The 20857-nt window shown below is 46.6% G+C and overlaps 2 protein-coding genes across 5 annotated transcripts in view; one reads left to right on the forward strand and one right to left on the reverse strand.

Moving 5' to 3' along the window:
- Positions 1-20857, reverse strand: part of SLC5A10 (solute carrier family 5 member 10) — a 118171-nt gene that overhangs the window by 20119 nt on the left and 77195 nt on the right. For all 4 annotated transcript variants that reach the window (XM_029576068.1, XM_029576067.1, XM_029576066.1 and 1 more), the window contains 2 exons: positions 12931-13038; positions 9853-10003 (listed from right to left, as the gene is read on the reverse strand). In XM_029576068.1, coding sequence (XP_029431928.1) covers positions 9853-10003; positions 12931-13038 — 259 coding nt within the window. The remainder of the gene's footprint in view (positions 1-9852; positions 10004-12930; positions 13039-20857) is intronic.
- FAM83G (family with sequence similarity 83 member G) overlaps positions 18449-20857 on the forward strand; it is a 46705-nt gene continuing 44296 nt past the window's right edge. The window contains exon 1 of the mRNA XM_029576064.1: positions 18449-19300. Coding sequence (XP_029431924.1) covers positions 18851-19300 — 450 coding nt within the window. The 5' untranslated portion in view covers positions 18449-18850. The remainder of the gene's footprint in view (positions 19301-20857) is intronic.

Below are 20857 nucleotides of genomic sequence, written 5' to 3' on the forward strand. Positions count from 1 at the left end.
TCCAAATGGCAGATGAAATTTAATGTGGACAAGTGCAAAGTGATGCACATAGGGAAAAATAACCATTGCTGTAGTTACACGATGTTAGGTTCCATATTAGGAGCTACCACCCTGGAAAAAGATCTAGGCATCATAGTGGATAATACATTGAAATCGTCGGTTCAGTGTGGAGTGGCAGTCAAAAAAGCAAACAGAATGTTAGGAATTGTTAAGAAAGGAATAGAGAATAAAACAGAAAATGTCATAATTGCAGCTGTATCGCTCCATGGTGAGACTGCACCTAAGAACTCTTTGCAGTTCTGGTTGCCACATCTCAAAAATGACATAGCTGAACTGGAAAAGGTACAGAGAAGGTATAGAGCTTTTCCATCCCTAAAATGATAAAACGGATGGAAAGCTCATGTATACTGAAAGGCTAATGAGGTTAGCTTGGAGAAGAGATGGGTGAAGGGGGATATGATAGAGGTCTATAAAATCATGAGTGGAATGGAATGGTTAAATGTGAATCGGTTACTCTTTCAAAAGATACAGAAACTAGGGGACACTCATGAAGTTAGTAAGTAGCACATTCAAAACAAATCGGAGAAAATTCTTTGTCACTCAGTGCACGATCAAGATCTGGAATACATTGCCAAAGGATGTGGTACAGGCAGTTAGCATAGCTGGGTTTTGAAAAGCTTTGGACACGTTCTTATTAACCAAATAGACTTGGGGAATAGTCAGTACTTATCCCTGGGCGTTAGCAGCATAGGATCTATTTACTGTTTGGGATCCTGCCAGGTACTTGTATCCTGGATTGGCCACTGTTGGAAACAGGATGCTGGGCTTGAAGGACTCTCAGCCTGACCCACTATGGCAAATTCTTATGTTCTTATGTAACTTCTCTTCCAGCAAAGAAATGTAAGTTTAAACCAGAGTAAAAGAAAGAGAAAGTGCAGGCAGAGCACATTCACGATCATTCATTGCTTGCAAGGACACAGGGATTATCCGTGCGATCCTCAGACCCATCCCTACAGCCCACCAGCTGCCTGGTCTTCCCAGCCTCACAGTTTATCGTCTGCTGTTTCCTAAATGGGTCTCGGGGGGGACAGCTTGATCATCCAAACCTGGGTCCTGTTCTCTGGAGGAGTCAGAGCTTGTGGATGCTGCAGAGGATTCCCAGCCTTGACTGGATTCAAGGCGCACGTCTAGCAGGTCCAGAAAGAAACATATTCTTTGGCCCCTGGACATTGCACTGACCGTGCTATAGGGAGATAACGAGTTCTAAGAAAAGGAAAAAGTCTGTGATAAAAAAAGAAAAGGGGGGACTCCAGGCACGGTGGCAATCTGCGGCTTTTAGCCCCCGAAGGGTCCTTGACCGCACATCTGCTTTCATTAATTAACTGTACTTGTGCAACACTGGAGTTTCATTGTTTCTTTATCCCCTCAAAAATACAATTGCTAAGCCATTCATCCAAAAGATGACCGCATGCCTGTTTCAGAAGTCTTCTGCTTTCACAAATCCTTTATACCATAATGAGATGCAATGTGTCAGATTAATCCTAACCGCTATTATTAGTAGATTATACACATGAGGCAGCATAGGGAAAGAGGTATTCCTCTGCAAATGTTAGCTAGGTCTGTAATCAGCAGTTCTTGTCATACTGTGAGTGTGGTCAGGCTAATTGGGTTAAATCCTGACAAAGACCCAACTGTTTTGATGTAGGGAGGCAGCCACAAGAAAAGCTGTCACCATCACCGCCGAACGCGCCGCCACCTTACTTGCTGCTGAGTCAAAACGATGAGCATTAAACACGGGACATGGGGCTGTAGCTACAGAAAAATGATTTTGTGCAGAGGCAGGACGCCTCATCTGCAGTTTCTGAATAATGAGATGAAACAGCCTGAACTGCCAGAGAGCGTCAAACAAGCAGGAAGTGCAGTCCAGATTCAGACATTGCTGGACAAAGCAGTGTGGCTGCCCTGTTAGGCCACCTTAATGCACTTATAGAAATAAAGGTGATAGCTTTTAACTGGACTAACTTGACTAGCTTTCAGGAGCTACATTCCCTTCCTCAGGTCCAAACAGAGAGACTCAAGTAATAAGATGCGAGTTAAACTGTGTGCTGAACTTCAGCTCCCGTTTTCTTTATTCACATGGTAAAAATTGAGTTAACTCAATGACATGCTAATGCATCAGGAGTTTATAAAAGCAAACCAACGAAAAAATGTGTCCAGAAGACACTTTACAAGATTTATGTGCACAAAACACAATCTGTGTGCAGAAAGCATAGTCTCTGCACAGAATCATGTGTTATATGCAGACATCGTGGTTTTTGTGCAGAAAACAGGATTTGTGCACAAACTGTGGTTTTTTGCACATAAATCCTGCATACAGGACCACCATACCACCAAGGCCCCGAAGACTAACGCTAGCCCTGGAAATTTCACTCCTCTTCTGGCCAGGAGTTAAATTTTGAGCATTAAGAAAAGCTTACACACATCTCTGCATTAGGGGGCAAGGGCCCACAGCTTGGTTAACGGGAGATTTGCATGAATGTGTGTGCACGTGTTAGCGCTGGATGGTGCACAAAACTCCTTCTTAAACCGGGAGTTAAGTTTGTGTACAAAGAGCGGAGACAGATTAGCAGGGCCAGAGTAAGAGGCTCATTAAATGCATCACAGAAGTACTGTGAAGGGGCAAAGAGAAGGAGGGGGTGCTGGGGGCGATGCACTAGAATGATAAAACATCATCTCCCCCACCCCCCCCCCCACACACACACACACACACACTACCTGACAAAGTCCCTTGTATTCATGGGCAGTGTCATCTCTTGCTCTGACCTGAGGAAGGGAGCGCAGGCCCTAGAGTTAATCATGAAATGCATCACCTTGAATCAGCTCCCCCCCCCCCCCCACACACACACACACACACACACTACCTGACAAAGTCCCTTGTATTCACGGGCAGTGTCATCTCTTGCTCTGACCTGAGGAAGTACTGTGAAGGGGCAAAGAGAAGGAGGGGGTGCTGGGGGCGATGCACTAGAATGATAAAACATCAGCTCCCCCCCCCCCCACACACACACACTACCTGACAAAGTCCCTTGTATTCACGGGCAGTGTCATCTCTTGCTCTGACCTGAGGAAGTACTGTGAAGGGGCAAAGAGAAGGAGGGGGTGCTGGGGGCGATGCACTAGAATGATAAAACATCAGCTCCCCCCCCACACACACACACTACCTGACAAAGTCCCTTGTATTCACGGGCAGTGTCATCTCTTGCTCTGACCTGAGGAAGGGAGCGCAGGCTCTCAAGTTAATCATGAAATGTATCACCTTGATTCGGCTCCAGGAGGGGAGGGGGACCACAGTCACAATGTTTCACTGACCCCCCCACCGACTAGGACATCACATTTACAGGATATAATCGGAAAGGACTCGTGCCCAGATGTTTGCTCCCAGTGGTTTCCAAACATCGACCTTGTAATTGATACCCGGTGGGTGTTACCTGCATCTGAAGCGTCCTTAACCTCAGCTGCGAGGTTCAGCAGAAATGCTTGCACGTGAAAAACGCGGCGTTACACGAGTAAGCGTTTGTACGTGCTTGAGCAGGACTTCATCCACTTAAAACGTAGCTCATAGGGACGGGGCGGAGCGGGGAGTTTCAGGGGCAGTGCTGATGTTTAGGGCACAGATTTGCATCTGTACGCTGTACACAGGAGCAGCAGACCCTTTCCACACTAAACTTTACAGCCCACTGTCCAAGGGTAAACTCACACGCAGTTATTAGCCATATAACAACTTGATATTCAAACTCAGTTCATGTGCGTAGCTTGTGTTTGGAAGTCAGGATGTTTGCATGGGTTGGAAATTGTATCTGCAAGTTTGCCGCTAGCTGCACTTCTGAAAATTGATCCCATAATGTAGGTGGAAAGTGCAGCAGGACCACCCATCCACAGAGGTGAATTATATAATCAACAATGCTTTCAACTCATGGGTTTTCATGTTCCTTGAACCTGTTCCACTCAGTAATAGAACAGACCTGAAATTTAACTTCTTGGCCTCCTCAAAAACTTCCTCTGGCTTCATCTTTCTTTTAATCTCAAGATCATTCTGAGCAATGTGTACCAAATACACAAATACAATAAAACCATAATAAATACTATAATACATATACCAATCAAATATAATACACCTTCCAATACACACAACAAACACAAAAATAAAACCAAAATTAAAACTAAAATTAAAATTTAAAAAAACGATTCACAATGCAACAATGAATAGTCACAGACCAGATTTTAAACTTCTCTTCCCGATTTGCTGCGTTGCCACTTGTGAGTGTTATTGCCAGCCTTGAACCAGAGTCTGCTCAGTTTAGGGCTGGTATGATATGTGTAAAGCTACAGAATGACTCTGAGAAACCCAGCCTCAGATTACTGATTGTCTGGTATATGGCCCCATACCTGAGAATCTGAAAGGCCGATCGGATCGCAGTGTCCGGTCGGCCGGGGTAATGTGGGCCCAGGCCCACGAATAAAGGTAGGTCCGGGCCGAGTCAGAGTGCCCGGTGGGCACCTGAGAGGTCAGGATGCGGGGGGGGGGGGGGAGGGTCAGCAGGAGGTCGCGAGGCGGCGTCAGCTAGGCGGGGGGTAGGGGCACGGGCGGGGTGTGAGCGCACGTGCGCACGGGAGGTAGGGGGGTTTAATTGGCTGGGGGAGGGGGGGGCGGGACAAAGCAGTTTGGCGGGCAGGGATTGGGGCTGCAAGGGTCTCCGGGGGAGGGGTAGTGCGGGTGTGGAGCCGGCTGGCTCAGTTGCTCGAGGCATCTGAGCGGCAGGCTTCGTTTTCCCCTCCCACCCGCCCTGTTATTGCTGTTATTTCTGTTGATTATGTTGTTGTTTGTTCAATTTATTGGGGGTTTGTCGTCGCAGCGGGGTGGTTATGGCGGATGGCCCGAGCCAATGCAAGTCAATATTGTTATGTAAGGCTGGTCGCCATTTAAGGGGGGGGGGGCAACTGGGGGCTGTTGTCCGAGTGGAAGGCCCCTTGCTAGGAGAAGGCGGGGGCCGCATTGGCTTGATTCCTTGCTCGCCAGCGGCGGGAGTCCACCGGATTAACCTCTTGCTTAATGGCGGCGGAGGTCTGATCTTGGTGTAGGGCCGGTGGGGGTGTTTGAGTCAGTTGGCTGGTACTGACCGCCTGGCTGAAAGGCGGCGGTCAATGGGGGGATGCTTTGGATAAGTTATTGTTAAGCGTTAATTGTTGTAAGGCTCGGGTCTCCTGGTCAATAAAGCTGCGGCCCTGTTTTACCCAATCTTTTGTGAGTGAGTGAGGTCCTGGATGCCCATATTATGGATTGGTCCTCAAGGCATTAAAAAGCCATGCTAGGATACCCAGAAGGTATTCCCGGTATTTAGATGACTAGTGGCCAAGTAATGGTGTGGGATCCTGGAGGCAGACCCGTGAGCTCTTCTTAATCCTGTAGGTGCTGATTTTATATAATGTGGAGGTGCTGAAGCTCTGTGCTAAGACTGTAAGTAGTCTCTGAGCTGTGCCCTGCCCTGAGCTCCTCCTGAAATGGGGTCAGTCTCGTTCTCTTCCAAATAAGCAGTTAGCTGACTACTTAGCAAATTCTCCAACATTTTTTGTCAAAAAGGGAACATAAGATAGCATTAGATTCTCTGTTGAGGCTTTCCATAGCAAAGTTTTCAGAGTTTGTCGGGTCACTATAATGCCACCAGAATAAAAATGTCCACTCCCTTTCTCTTTGTTGGCAGTAATGGCTCTGCTGCACTGTGAATAAAGCCAGCTCAGTCATGCAGCTAAAACAAATTCTTTGTGTGTGCACACAGCAAACAAATGCAGGAAATATAACACAGAAAAGGCTTGGCACCTTACAGTAAATAAAAGGTCCAAGACTTATGTCACCATCAACCTTATTTTGGCATCTACTGAACTTTCATCAGCAGTATGGACATGTCAGATTAAGTGCTAGTGCCAAATGTATGCAGCTCTGGATCTCATAGAAACTGGACCTACTGGACTGCAGAACCGCTGGGTCAGATCCAAGAGGATGAAACTGATATTAGAGCTAAAAAAAAACCTCATAGAATTTGACCCTTCTGTGTCTCCTCCTGCTCTTACCATTCCCCTCCCTCTGTCACAAATGAACATGCTTCATATATTTGTAAGAGCGGCAGCTCCCATCCCATGTCATCTCATTCCATGTCATGAATGCTCCCTGTACCTTCCTACAAGTGTTAGTTTCTGTTCTCTGTCATACACGCAAACACTCCTTATTCTCTGCCATGAATGGCAGTTCCTACTCTCTCTCACACACACAAACGCTCCTTATACTCTGCCATGAATGGAAGTTCCTACTCTCTCTCACACACACAAATGCTCCCTATACTCTACCATGAATGGCAGTTCCTACTCTCTATCACACACAAAAACGCTCCCTATACTCTGCCATGAATGGCAGTTCCTACTCTCTGTCACACGTGCAAATGCTCCCCATACTCTGCAGTGAATGGCAGTTCCTACTCTCTGTCACACGTGCAAATGCTCCCCATACTCTGCAGTGAATGGCAGTTCCTACTCTCTATCACACATGCAAACACTCCCTATACTCTGCAGTGAATGGCAGTTCCTACTCTCTGTCACACGTGCAAATGCTCCCCATACTCTGCAGTGAATGGCAGTTCCTACTCTCTGTCACACATGCAAACACTCCCTATACTCTGCCATGAATGGCAGTTCCTATTCTGTCACACACACAAACGCTCCCTATACTTTGCCATGAATGGCAGTTCTTACTCTCTGTCACACAGCAAAACGCTCCCTATACTTTGCCATGAATGGCAGTTCCTACTCTCTGTCACACACACAAACACTCCCCATGCTTTATTTATTTATTTTATTTATTTTAAAATCTTTTCTATAGTGTCGTTAAGTGGGTGCCATCACAACGGTTCACAATAGGGCACAAAAACTATGTTGTATAAAGTGTTTAGAATTCTAACTCTTAAACAGGTGCCATCAAAATACTGTAACATAATATCATAATAAATACTATTTGATGAGTGTTATAAGTCATGTCCAGTTTTTCTAACTCCGTTATAAGATTGGTGTTGCTTAACTCTAGTTCTTTGTTGTTTAAAATAAAAGAAGAATTTAGAATATAGAAGAGAAGACACACTTTAAGAAGAAAGGGGTGTGTGTGTGTGTGTGTGTGTGTGTGTGTGAGTTTGCCTGACCGCAACTAACATTTCCCTGGGTTCTACTCTCGATTCTCTTTGTGGTACGCTTGCTTAAATAGCCATGTTTTTAGATTTTTTTCTGAATGTTTTGATGTCTCTTTCCAATCTGATTTCTACCGGCAATGTGTTCCATATTATAGGTCCTGCTAGGGAAAGGGCCCTGTCCCTTACTTGTGTTAATCTGGCTGTTTTGACTGACGGAATAGTTAGCAGTGCTTTGTTTGCTGATCTTAGATTTCTGTGGGGGGTATGTACGCGAAGGGCTGTGTTCAGCCACTCTGCTTTTTCGTCGTGTATTAATTTATGAATGGTGCATAAAGTTTTGTATTGTATTCTTTGTTCAATGGGTAACCAGTGTAATTCTATTAAGGTTTCAGTGATATGGTCTCTTTTACTTTATTCCTGATGCCTTTCAACTAGCTTGATCACTCCATTCTTATACTTCACTTTCAATGCATATCCAGCATAGCTCTCTGCTTCAACAGCAGGGGAGAAGAAAAACTGATACTTCACACATCCAGCAGAGCTCTCTGCTTCAACGGCAGGGGAGAAGAAAAGAGGGTTCGCACTCACAAAGCGGGGAGTAGCTGGCTCGTTACGGCGGTTACTACCCCAAACCAAATGTGCCTGATACTTCACTTTCGATGCACATCCAGCATGGCTCTCTGCTTCAACGGCATGGGAGAAGACTTATACGTCACGCATATCCAGCACAGCTCTCTGCTTCAACGGCAGGGGAGAAAGACTGATACATCACGAATTTCCAGCATAGCTCTCTGCTTCAACGGCAGGGGAAAAGAAAAACTGATACTTCACGCATATCCAGCATAACTTCAATGGCAGGGGAGAAGAAAAAAGGATTCACACTCACAAAGCGGGGAGTAGCTGGCTTGTTACGGCGGTTACTACCCCAAACCAAATGTGCCTGATACTTCACTTTCGATGCATATCCAGCATAGTTCTCTGCTTCAACGGCAGGGGAGAAGAAAAAAACTGATACCTCACGCATATCCAGCATAGCTCCCTGCTTCAACGGCAGGGGAGAAGATAAACAACCAATAAGGGCTGTATAACATAATCTGGGTAAAAACAAATAAGCATGGGTGTAGCTTGCTTATTGCAGCGGTTACTACCCCTACTACCTCTAACTAATCAAGCTAGATATTTCACTTGGATGCAGCTCCATCACCGCTCTCTACATTAATGGCGGGGGTGGAAGGGAATTAGAACCAAGAGCTAAGAGAAACAGATAAGTATGAGAGAAAAAATGAGGGAAGCTTGCTGGGCAGACTGGATGGGCCATTTGGTCTTCTTCTGCCGTCATTTCTATGTTTCTATATGTTTCTATGTAAAATTCTTGCCGCTGTGTTTTGTAGAATCTGTAATGGTCTTATTGTGGTGTATGGCAGGCCCAGTAGGAGGGCATTACAATAGTCGGTACTGGAAAAGATTAAGGCTTGTAAGACTGAGCGGAAGTTGGTGGGCGTTAGTAGTGGTTTTAATCTTCTGAGAGTCATAAGTTTGGCGTTTCCTTCTCTTACTTTTTGAGATATATGTTGTTTCATACTTAGTTCTGGGTCGATTATCACTCCCAGGTTTCTTACTTTCTCAGCTAGATGTATTTTTTGGTTGTTGTTGAGTGTGATTGGGTTCTGAATGATCATTATGTTTTTTCGTTCTAGGTGTAAGAATTCAGTTTTCTCTATATTGATCACTAGTTCCATTTGGTTTAGAAGTTGTTTTATTATATCTAGGTACATGTTGGCTAAGTTTAATGTTTTCTCAATTGTGTCGTCAATTGGGAGTATTAACTGAATATCGTCGGCATAGATATAGTGCGAAATTCCTAAACCTGCTAGTAGGTGACATAAAGGTAGCATGTATATGTTGAACAATGTGGCGGATAGGGCAGATCCCTGTGGAACTCCTGTTTGAAGGTTTATTTTCTCTGACATTACTTCTTTGATTTGCACTTGGAAGTATCTGTTATTTAGGTATGATTTAAACCACTTGATTGTCAAGTTGCTTAATCCTATTTCTTCTAATCTATTTATCAAAATGTCATGGTTAACTGTGTCGAATGCCGCTGAAAGGTCAAGCATTACTAAAATGTACTGTTTGCCGCTGTCAAACCCTCTCATGATGTTGTCTGTTAGTGCAAGTAGTAGTGTTTCAGTGCTGATGTTTTTGCGGAAGCCATGTTGTGATGGGTACAGTATATTGTTGCTCTCTAAGTGTTCTGTTAATTGTTTTTCTATTAACTTTGCAACTAAGGGCAGGTTTGATACTGGTCTATAATTGCTCATGATTAGATGGTCGCTGTTTTTCTTTTTGAGAATTGGTTTTACTATTGCTCCTTTTAGTGAGTCTGGCATGTTTCCTTCTTTTAGTGATAGGTTAATGATTTTTGTTAGAGTTGGAGAGACTACGTTGGCTACTTTTTTCAAATCTGCGGTTGGAATTGTGTCTTGTGCATGTGGGGCTGTGTTTAGTTTTTTTTTTACTTTGTCACAAGTGGCCGCTCCTGTCTCTTTCAGACACATGAACGCAGCCGGTACCCCATGAGCAGTAGCTCTTGCTCCTTCACACATAAGAATGCTCCACATACCTTCCTACGAGCAGCAGTTCCCTCTCCGTGGCGCTCTTCCTGATCTTTCTCCAAATGTCCATGGTAAAGAGAGTGCTGCTGCTGTTGAATATGGAAGTCAGAGAGGACATGAGGGCGGCCATCATGACTGCGATCATTAACCCCCGCAGGCCTGAGGTTCAGTGACACAAAAAACAGTCTGAGTTATTCAGTACAGTGGCAAACTGGCAACTCACAGGAATTCAACAGTTAATACAACCTGCAGCACAGACTACAAAGTCTCTCAGATTGTAGGAGAACATCAGAGCAAAGGTCTTTCGAGTCCAGTGTTTTGTCTCGGCCATTGTGGGTCTCAAATACCCAGCAGATCTGATAGAGGAGATCCAGTTCCTTGTTCACTCCCAGAGATTAGCAATGGCTTTCCTAAGTGTTCCTGGCTAATAATGTGTTATGGACTTTTCCTCCAGGAACTTGTCCAAACCCCTCTGTGCCAGGGCCTTGACCACGTTCTCTGGCCACAGATTCCACAGCTTGATAGTGCGCTGAGTGGAAAAGCTCTTTCTACCATCTGCTTTACGGGAGTAATTCTCAAACGGATTTACGTGAATAAATTCTGGTTTTGTGAACATAAATGATGTTTTGAAAGTTGCCCAGGGAGCTGGAGGAGGGGGATGTATGCAGAATTGCCATTTTCTGCGTACTTTTACACTACAAAGAGATGCTGTTGGGGGGGGGCGGAGAACTTATGTGTGCAAGTTCCGTTTTCAAAGCAGACGGTTAAGGCGCAGCCCCGCAGTTTTTCAAAGTGGATTTATGCGCATAAAATCTTTCTGGCTAAAATCTGCAGGTAATAAGTGCCCCCACTCCTTATCCTAAGCAGCTGTTTGAAACGACCTGTTCCACCCCGCTCATGGTTTTAGAGACCTCTCTCCTAACCTCTTCAGCCTTTCCTCATGGGGGAGGCGCTCCATCCCCTTTAGCATCTTGCTCGCCCTTCTCTGCACCTTGTCTAGTTTTGCTCTGTCTTTCTGGAGATGGGATGACCAGAACTGCCCACAATACTCCAGGTGCGATTGCACCATGGCTCGACACAGGGGCATTGTGACCTCCTCCGGTCCTTGCCAAATAATCCCTAACATTCTGTTTGCTTTTTTGGCCGCTGCTGCACACGGAAGCAGGGATTTCAATGTACTGACGACTTTTCCTGGGTGGTGATCCTATACGGATCCCAGCATGGATTATTTTTCCCCATGTGCACGTCTGCATTTTTCCACATTAAATTTCATCTGCCATTTGGATGCCCAATCTTCCAGCTGCACCAGAGGCGTTAGATTCTCCTGAAGGGTCTGCACTATCCCTGCTGAGGCTAAGGCTATAGGCACTTTTTTTTTTTATCCTGGATGACATTGCCAGGATACAGTTTTCTTTTTGCTTCCTTTCCTACTTCAGCAGTCTTGGTTGCCTTGCTGAGAGTTGCTTTAGATGTGAGGGTTTGAGGTGCTCTACTGGCAGAAGACCACAGCTGACTTTTTGAGCGCACTTGGTCAGACGCCTGTTACTGGAAGTCGCTATTCCCATGGGGCAGAGTAATTTCTGGTTGCATCACGACACAGTAACTCAGAGCAGCCTAATCACGACAGGCTTTAGGTAACAATAAGAGCAGTGATTCAGCGACAGGAGTGCAGACAGCAGGCCTGTTACAGTAAGGCTAAGGGGTCACATTCAAGGGCTTAGGTGCTGAATTTTGGAACTTAAATTGCCCCTTTGAAAACCGAGTAGGGCTGAGCATCTAAGTTTAGAAGCCTGAGAAGTGGGTGGCTGTGGGGGTTGACTTAGGGCCAGGAGGAAGGGCAAGCCCTTAGCACTGATTTTCAGCACTAGGCACCTAACTTTAATGCCTAAATATAGACAAATGAATTGCAGGCCTAATTTTAGATGCCTACATTTAGATAAATTCCAGCAGAAACCTTAGGTTCCTAAATGTAGGCCCCTAATTTAGACACTGAGCATTTTTTTTGAAAATGTAACCCTGCGTGATTTGTTTAGTCTCTGAGCGTGCGGTGGGGCTGGTGTAATCACACCCGGATCCCCAGATCTCCAGCTTTGTGCTCCAGACACTGGGCAGGCATTCAACATCCACCTTAAACTAGCAGGGCCCTGCAGTACGGTGGCCTTACCACCCCATTCATCCTACTCCACCTCTCTGCACGTCCTCTGAGAGACCTTTGACACTTGACTTTCCATGTGAATAAAATGAGAAATGTGTCTTTCACATTCATAATAAAACAGTCGTTATTACAAAGATCTTCAAAAGTAAACCACGGTGCGGCAGATAGGAGGAGAGGGGGGGAGAGAGGGGAGAGAGAGAGAGAGAGAGAGAAAAGAGAGAGAGAGGGAGGGGAGAGAGAGAGAGAAGAGAGAGAGAGAGAGAGAGAGGAGAGAGAGAGAGAGAGAGAGAGAGAGAGAGAGGAGAGGAGAGAGAGAGAGAGAGAGAGGGGAGAGAGAGAGAGAAAAAAAGAGAGAGAGAGGGGGAGAGAGAGAAGAGAGAGAAGAGAGAGAGAGAGAAGAGAGAGAGAAGAGAGAGAGAGAGGAGAGAGAGAGAGAGAGAGAGGAGAGAGAGAGAGCGAGATGAGAGAGAAGATAGAGAGAGAGAGAGAGAGAGGAGAGAGAGAGATGAGATAGAGAGAGAGGGATAGAGAGAGATGAAAAAAATATATAGAGATGGGTAGATAGATAGAGATATAGAATAGGAGATAAATATATATATAATATATATATATATATATATATATATATATATATATGATATATATATATATATATATATATATAATATATATATATATATATATATATACACATGAAAATTAGCCTGAATGCCTCCTGAGTTCCCTGGGCTTGGAACGCCAGGCTTAATTCCAGCCTTTAAAGCGATTTCCGGTGCCTTGCTCAGAGCTCTTGGAAGGGAAGGCTTCACCCCAGCGCTTCTCAGCTGCTGACATCAGGGACCACCCAGAGAAGCAGAGGAAGCGGCTGCCTGCGTGCACACCCGGGCCCTCCTGCCCATCCCGCTCTGTAAGGACAGGGGGCCCCACTTACCACTGGGCATCAGGTGAATGACAAGCTTGGGGTAGGCGATGTTGGAACAGCCCACCTCGGCCCCGCACACCTTGACACACTCTGCCGGATCAACACAGGCCACCGCATCTGCAGAAGAGAGAGAGGTGGATGGCAGGAAAGTGCTGCATCAGGGCATCGCCTGGTACCGGGTTCCACCCCAAACAATCACGCCTCGTCAGAGGCTTTCACTTTTTAACTATCGATCACCATTCAGAGCCAAAACAATTGCATTGCAAAAGGCTCTGGGCTGGATATGAGCAGAAAACCATTTCGGAAGACTGTAAAGCTATAAACTGATGAGTCAACCCCGGCTGTCCTTTCTCCAAACCCCTGCCAGCACATTGGCATCAAGATCCAACCTTAAGAAAGGCTTTGCTTGAAGAGAGACAGATTTAAGAATGGGCTCTGTTGATCACTGATGAGTCACTGCATCGTATTTACAGGTGATCTCAGCATTTTAATTTGTATCTATACGTAAATCGCATCTGCACTTTACCGTTCCAGCTCGGGGCTCCGGTGTACACTGTAAAGAGTGAGTGTGAAGTTTAGGAATACAGCTCTGCTTAGCTCAGGGACAGTCATGGGAGCCCATCACGGTAAGAAAACAGGAAGCAGCGGCTGACAGAGGAGACTCAGGCCGGCCTTCAGCACTGGATCTGTCTGTAGGCTTGACACATCCTGGCTTGCACAATCCTTTCCAAAAGCAGGACAGGATGTGTCACTGCCTCTGCCCTAATTTTAACATGCGTGCAGGGGAAATAATAAAAGGAAAATAAAAAAACAAACAAACAAAGGGAAACAAGAGAGAACTAGAGGGAAAAACAATAAATACGGGAGCCACAATGTAATTTATCTCGCTGATAGAGCTTCTCCCGGGCCCCCCTTTTCTACCCACTTCCGGTCTGCTTTGTTTAACTGCTTAGACAACTCCAGCTTCAGGGCTTAAAGTCCAATCCAAATCTATGTACTCCTCCAGATCACCATGATGGCTGGATGTTCTGTGAAATGCAGCTCCTGGGAAAGCTACAAGGAGTGCTGTGTGCTTGCCCCACTGGATGGAGCTGAAACCAATGGATGTTCTCTCTGTCTCATCTCCTGGGAAAGCTGCAGTGAGTGCTGCAGTGTTATAGTTCTCTCTGTCTCATCTCCTGGGAAAGCTGCAGTGAGTGCTGCAGTGTTATAGTTCTCTCTGTCTCATGTCCTGGGAAAGCTGCAGTGAGTGCTGCAGTGTTATAGTTCTCTCTGTCTCATCTCCTGGGAAAGCTGCAGTGAGTGCTGCAGTGTTATAGTTCTCTCTGTCTCATCTCCTGGGAAAGCTGCAGTGAGTGCTGCAGTGTTATAGTTCTCTCTGTCTCATGTCCTGGGAAAGCTGCAGTGAGTGCTGCAGTGTTATAGTTCTCTCTGTCTCATCTCCTGGGAAAGCTGCAGTGAGTGCTGCAGTGTTATAGTTCTCTCTGTCTCATGTCCTGGGAAAGCTGCAGTGAGTGCTGCAGTGTTATAGTTTTCTACATTAGATCGATTTAGAAAGTGTTCTGGATAAGCTCATTCTGCGCTTGGTTCTTGTTGGACCTGTCCTGCCTGCCTGTATGACCTCTGCTCTTCAGACTAACTTAGGAGCTTTAGGGAGAGGGTGGTGGCTAAGGGCACAGAGTCACTATTCCTCTCATGAAGACATCTGGAAGTGAACTAAGAAGCACAACTGTAAAACTTTTCAGAATGCAATCCGTCCTGCTGACAGCAGGGATTTCTAAAGTCAAGCTCAAACTAGGCAAATTGGAGCGCAGTTTGAGTTTGATGTAATTTTCTGATTTTTTTTCTTCAGACTTACTGGGGGAGTTGGTTGAAGTTTTTCCAGCAAAGCTAGGGGAAATCTGACAGAGCAAAATGGGGATTTGCAAGAATTCATATTGAATCAGATCGCTGCAGACACCTATGAATCGGGCAAATGTGCCTGAACTACAAGTCACCATTTCAGAGAAAAAGCATCAGCTGTATGTCCAGGAAAAAGTTCCACAGACTAATTCAACAAACTTCAAACTTTCTGCAAGTTGACTTTTAAAAGTTCCTTACTGTGTGGAGGAAGCTGTTGGGATGAACAGCACAAGGTGAGATAAAATACGTAAGTGAATCAGGAACAGATTTAGGATTTTGCCACCCCCAACCTCCTGTAAGAGTCTGTTAGAGGGTAGCAGAGGGCTGAGAGTCAGCAGAGCTGGAAGGCAGCAAATCTTAGCCGGCCTGCTGCCCTAGGGACAGGCATGAGGGGTGCCTAGTGAGAAATCCAGGGCTGAAGTGAATGAGGGTCCCCTCTGGGCTGGAAAGGGGGCCACCAAGTCTTTGAAATAAATATATAAATGAATTAGCTACAGGAAATAAAGGTTTCATGGAGGAGGGATGGGGCAATGTTTTTCCTCTGGGAAATCTGGGGAGTAGGAGGGCATCGCTAGCGCTTGCGTTGTGAAGCTGAGCTGAGGCGCACATCAGGTGCTTGCTCGGTGCTTCCTGGCAATACCTATTCCACCAGGGTCTCATCACCAGCTGTAAACAACAGCAGAGGTGGTGGTGGAGGTGATAAGAGAGGAGGAAGGGAATGGGAAGCCAGAGGTGACTCAGCTTCCTGCTTGGTGTGTACATGGGTATGTTGGGCTGGGCTTGCATGGGTGGATGAATGTACCGCACTGTAAGCGTATGTGGGTTGGTGTGTTGAACTAGCCTGAACTTGGCTTGATGTGCAGAAGTGTATGCATACGTCTGTGTGTTCTCCAATTCTATGTATGCCCTTGTGTATTCAACTTGACTTGACTTGCAGTCGCAGATATATATTTATATATTTATTTATGCAAACAGTCCAAGCCTCTCAGATCTTCTGGCAGACCTGTTTTTTTTTTTTAAAGAGTGTGTCCTATGTCTTGCCTAAGCAAGAACAGGATACACAAATGAATTGGGGGTTTTTTGTTGTTTTTTTTTTTTTAGTTTGACAGTACATAGAGAAATAAATTTAACTTAACTTCATACATGATCCACGCTGCCTCCAAATAATAACCACGTTCCACTGTTACGCCCTGATGTAACCCACTCCACATAATTATTTATATATTTATATATATCCCACCCCACTCCCCCAGCCACCTACTAAATGCTACCCTCAAAGGAACAACCACCAGCGAACCATTCTGAGTCTCCACGCAGGTCGTTATCTACAATGTTTGCACTCAAGTTACATTCTAAACATTGATCTCTAGAGTTTACGTTTCCTTTCAAGTTATAATGTTGTTATGCGTTATCAATATTAATCAGTTAATATAATGTATCGCTTTAACCATTATGTAAGTTACCATGTTACAATGTAAAATAAGCAGTCTCTGCCTTATTTGTTTATTTTCATGTAAACCGATGTGATATTTCGATCAAATGTCGGTATATAAAAGCAATAAAATAAAATAAATAAATAAATAATGATGCACATGGGGCATATTTAGGATTTTAAACAGAGGGGTGCAGATGGTGTGGTATATCATCATAAGAACATAAGAACATAAGAAATTGCCATGCTGGGTCAGACCAAGGGTCCATCAAGCCCAGCATCCTGTTTCCAACAGAGGCCAAAACCAGGCCACAAGAACCTGGCAATTACCCAAACACTAAGAAGATCCCATGCTACTGATGCAATTAATAGCAGTGGCTATTCCCTAAGTAAAATTGATTAATAGCCATTACTGGATTTCTCCTCCAAGAACTTATCCAAACCTTTTTTGAACCCAGCTACACTAACTGCACTAAACACATCCTCTGGCAACAAATTCCAGAGCTTTATTGTGCGTTGAGTGAAAAAGAATTTTCTCCTGCTAACTTCATGGAATGCCCCCTAGTCCTTCTATTATTCGAAAGTGTAAATAACCGAGTCACATCTACTCTTTCAAGACCTCTCATGATCTTAAAGACCTCTATCATATCCCCCCTCAGCCGTCTCTTCTCCAAGCTGAACAGCCCTAACCTCTTTAGTCTTTCCTCATAGGGAAGCTGTTCCATCCCCTTTATCATTTTGGTTGCCCTTCTCTGTACCTTCTCCATCGTAACTATATCGTTTTTGAGATGCGGCGACCAGAATTGTACTGAGTATTCAAGGTATGGTCTCACCATGGAGCGATACAGAGGCATTATGACATCCTCTGTTTTATTCACCATTCCCTTCCTAATAATTCCTAACATTCTGTTTGCTTTTTTGACTGCCGCAGCACACTGAGCCGACGATTTTAAAGTATTATCCACTATGATGCCTAGATCTTTTTCCAGGGTGGTAGCTCCTAATATGGAACCTAACATCGTGTAACTACAGCAACGGTTATTTTTCCCTATATGCAACACCTTGCACTTGTCCACATTAAATTTCATCTGCCATTTGGATGCCCAATCTTCCAGTCTTGCAAGGTCCTCCTGCAATGTATCACAGTCTGCTTGTGATTTAACTACTCCCCTTCCCTTTCACTTTCATGCCCCCTTCTACTAACTTTCCCTCCCCACCTTCTAGATTCCCCACCCAGTAAGGTAAGGGAGGAAAGAGTGAAATGTGCAGAGAAAGAAAGAGAAGGGCTGGAATGCTGGAAGGCAGAGAGAGCAAGAGAAGGAGAAGAGGCATGGAAGGAGGGGAGAGCAAACCTTGGAGAGAACGAAAGAGTGGGGTTGGAGGCGTGGGAGGTGGAGACAGAGCAAGAAAGAAGAGATGGAGGGGGAAAAAGGAGGTGAGAGATGGTGGAGATATTGGAGGAGAGAGAGGAAGGAGAGAAGAGTCAGTAATGGGATAGGGAGACAGTTTTGGCACAGAGAGATGGCAAGAAATGAGACGATAGGTGTCAGGGAGGGAGAAAGGGGGAGAGATGCACAGAAGAAAGGATAAATGCAAAGGAGAACTGGGGAAAGAATGAAAAGCCCGATAAGATGAGCGCAGAGAAGATACTGAGGGAAGAAAGCCTGTTAGATATTCAAGGTAGGCATAAAGCACACGTTATTTCCACTACTACACGATTGTCTCATGGTGCCTTTACTTTTCTGCAGTCAGTAGAGGCAGGTTCGGGTAATTGTATTGGCAGGATAATTTTATATGAGCTGCCAAAATATTTCTGCCTCACATTCAGCCCAAGCTATTTGGGGGGCGGGGCCAGGGAGGTGCACGGATCGTACCTCCCCCTGGCTGCAGCCTGCGTGTGCGTGGGCGTGTCCGGCTCTGCGGGGCGGGGCCAGGGAGGTGCACGGATCGTACCTCCCCCTGGCTGCAGCCTGCGTGTGCGTGGGCGTGTCCGGCTCTGCGGGGCGGGGCCAGGGAGGTGCCCGGATCGTACCTCCCCCTGGCTGCAGCCTGCGTGGGCGTGTCCGGCTCTGCGGGGCGGGGCCAGGGAGGTACACGGATCGTACCTCCCCCTGGCTGCAGCCTGCGTGTGTGGAGTTAAGGAGGGCGTGTCCGGCTCTGCGGGGCGGGGCTCTGCCACTCTCCTGCCTTTTCTTTCACTTCCTCTCTCGCTCCTACCTGTCCGCCAGGTGCCGGAGACGGGAATCGGATCAAGAGCTTGGCAGTCCTTAAGGATGGCAGAACATAGGGACCCTCCCCACTGAGGCCCACCGGCCGCTGGCTTCTTTCCATATTGACGTCTGGGTCTTTTTTTTAATTATTCTTTTACTATTGAGAAGAAAACTACAAGGAAGCGGATTTACCATTTCACTAACGAGTTTGTGCCCAAGGAGTGGAAGTGCTCGGGAGAAAGTGAAAACTAAGTTTCCATCCCGCCGTCTCAGGGCTGATCGGGGCCCCCAGGATGGCGCTTTGAAGGCCGGCGCGGAACCGTGAGCGGGGTAGGGGGGGGCCCAGCGCGGAGAGGCTGCAGAGAAGCAAGCGCGCGCCGCGGACATGGCGCTCTCCCAGGTCCAGTGCCTGGATGACAACCACGTGAACTGGCGCTACAGCGAGGCCAAGCCCGAGTTCTTCTACAGCGAGGAGCAGCGGCTGGCCCTGGAGGCCCTGCTGGCCGAGGGGCCGGAGGCCTTCCGCCAGGTGCTGGCCAAGGAGAACATCCGCGACTTTCTGTCCGAGCTGGAGCTGCGGCGCATCGTGGACGGGGTGCGAGCCTGCGACCCCCCCGGCGAGGGGGAGGCCGAGGAAGGCGCGGCGGCGTCGGACGACTCCCTGGAGTATTGGCCCGACCGGTCGGACTGCTCCATCCCGGAGCTGGACCTGGGCTGGCCGGACATCATCGCCTACCGCGGCGTGACCAGGGCCACCGTCTACATGCAGCCGCCCCTGGACGGGCAGGCGCACATCAAGGAGGTGGTGCGGAAGATGGTCGCGCAGGCACAGAAGGTGAGAGGGGGGAGGAGAGGGAACACCCGCCATCACCGTGGCTGAGAATCAGACCCGCGGAATATCCGGTGCCTGGAAATAAAGGAATCGCCCTGCCCCCGGGAGCCGACTCATTAGCCATGAATAATTTAGCGCTTACGTGGGTGCCCGGGGGGGGCTGAAGACAGGTGGGCGACTGCCGAGGTGCCATGCAATGCCCCCTGCTCTTCCCCCGGGAATTGTACCTAAGTGATGTCACAGTGCGGGAAGCAAGGTAGTGACGTCATCAGGGGGGCCCTCTGTCTGTACCGTGCCCCCGCCTCCTGAAATGGTTCCTAAGTGATGTCACAGTGCGGGAATCAAGATAGTGATGTCATTGGGGGGGATCTAGGTCTTTACCGTGCACGCACTCTGCCCCCCCCCCCAGAAGTATACCTAAGTGATGTCAGGGGGGGGGGGATCAAGTTAGTGATGTCATTAGGAGGTCCTAGGTCTTTACTGTGCAGGCACAGGGCAAAATATTCTTTCCAGAATTTGACTCTGCACTTACAAAAGACACCTTGTTTTTCTTTTATAAAAAAGGAGATGAAGAAAACGTAATCAACTAAAGTACTTGTCTGAAAGACGGACGCTTGAGAATGGTGTTGTTTATTTGTTAAAGCTTTTTGTTTTGCTGTTTAAAACAAAGCACTTTGAGACAGATTTAGGAGCTCTGAGAGAGGTGCCACCCGCTCCTAGTTCTGGAAAGTTAATAGTCCTCCAGACAATCGGCCAATCTTTTTCTTTCAATTTGCAGGTCTTTGCTGCAGCACCACACAGAGAGGCAATTCACTCACCACAAAAAAGAATTGCAGATATAACTGCCTGGCTTCTCGAAAAGTAGTGCCCAGTCCTGCTATACCTGCCCCTTTTTAACATCTGCCCACGCGCTGGCTACCTAGCAGGTCTCACTATTATATATCCCGATAAGCCAGGGTTGTGCCCACATCCTACTCATCTCGCGCTCCCATTCCAGTGCTACGGACAAATGAAATGTAACTTTAGCTGCGTACATCAGATCTTGGCTTAAAAAACTGAACGCTATCCTGAGTTACCCATTTACTGACATGTTCTTTACTGGCTTTTTCCACGAGTGCTACTGAAGGTGAAATGCCAGCACCACAAAGCACTTTAACCAAGGCGATGCTGGTTGCTAAGGAAAACAAGGCCTCTGTCTGTGGCAGACTCTCTCCAGTTGACTTTGGACTTGTCACAAACAGTAGTTGTTTGCTCCCGAGTGGCCACGTTCTCTGGAATAGCTGCCAAACTGTGCAGTCTTTTTGTCCTGAGCATGGAAAACTCGACCACAAAGAAACTCGTTTTACGTTGTGAAACAGCGCAGTTTGAGCAGGGTTTTTCTCTTTTGAGTGCGACCTGTACGTTTAGTTGAGGCAGAAGATGCATGGCGGGCAGCATTGAGAGAGAACAATTAAAGAACGACCATTTCAGACATTTGATGCCAGGTTTGTCCCACCTCACCCCGGTATTTACCCTACAGACACTTGGGGTGGAATCTGTTTGAAGCCTTGATACCACAGC

This window comes from Rhinatrema bivittatum, chromosome 14 (assembly GCF_901001135.1).
Source record: "Rhinatrema bivittatum chromosome 14, aRhiBiv1.1, whole genome shotgun sequence".
Lineage (NCBI taxonomy): Eukaryota > Metazoa > Chordata > Amphibia > Gymnophiona > Rhinatrematidae > Rhinatrema > Rhinatrema bivittatum.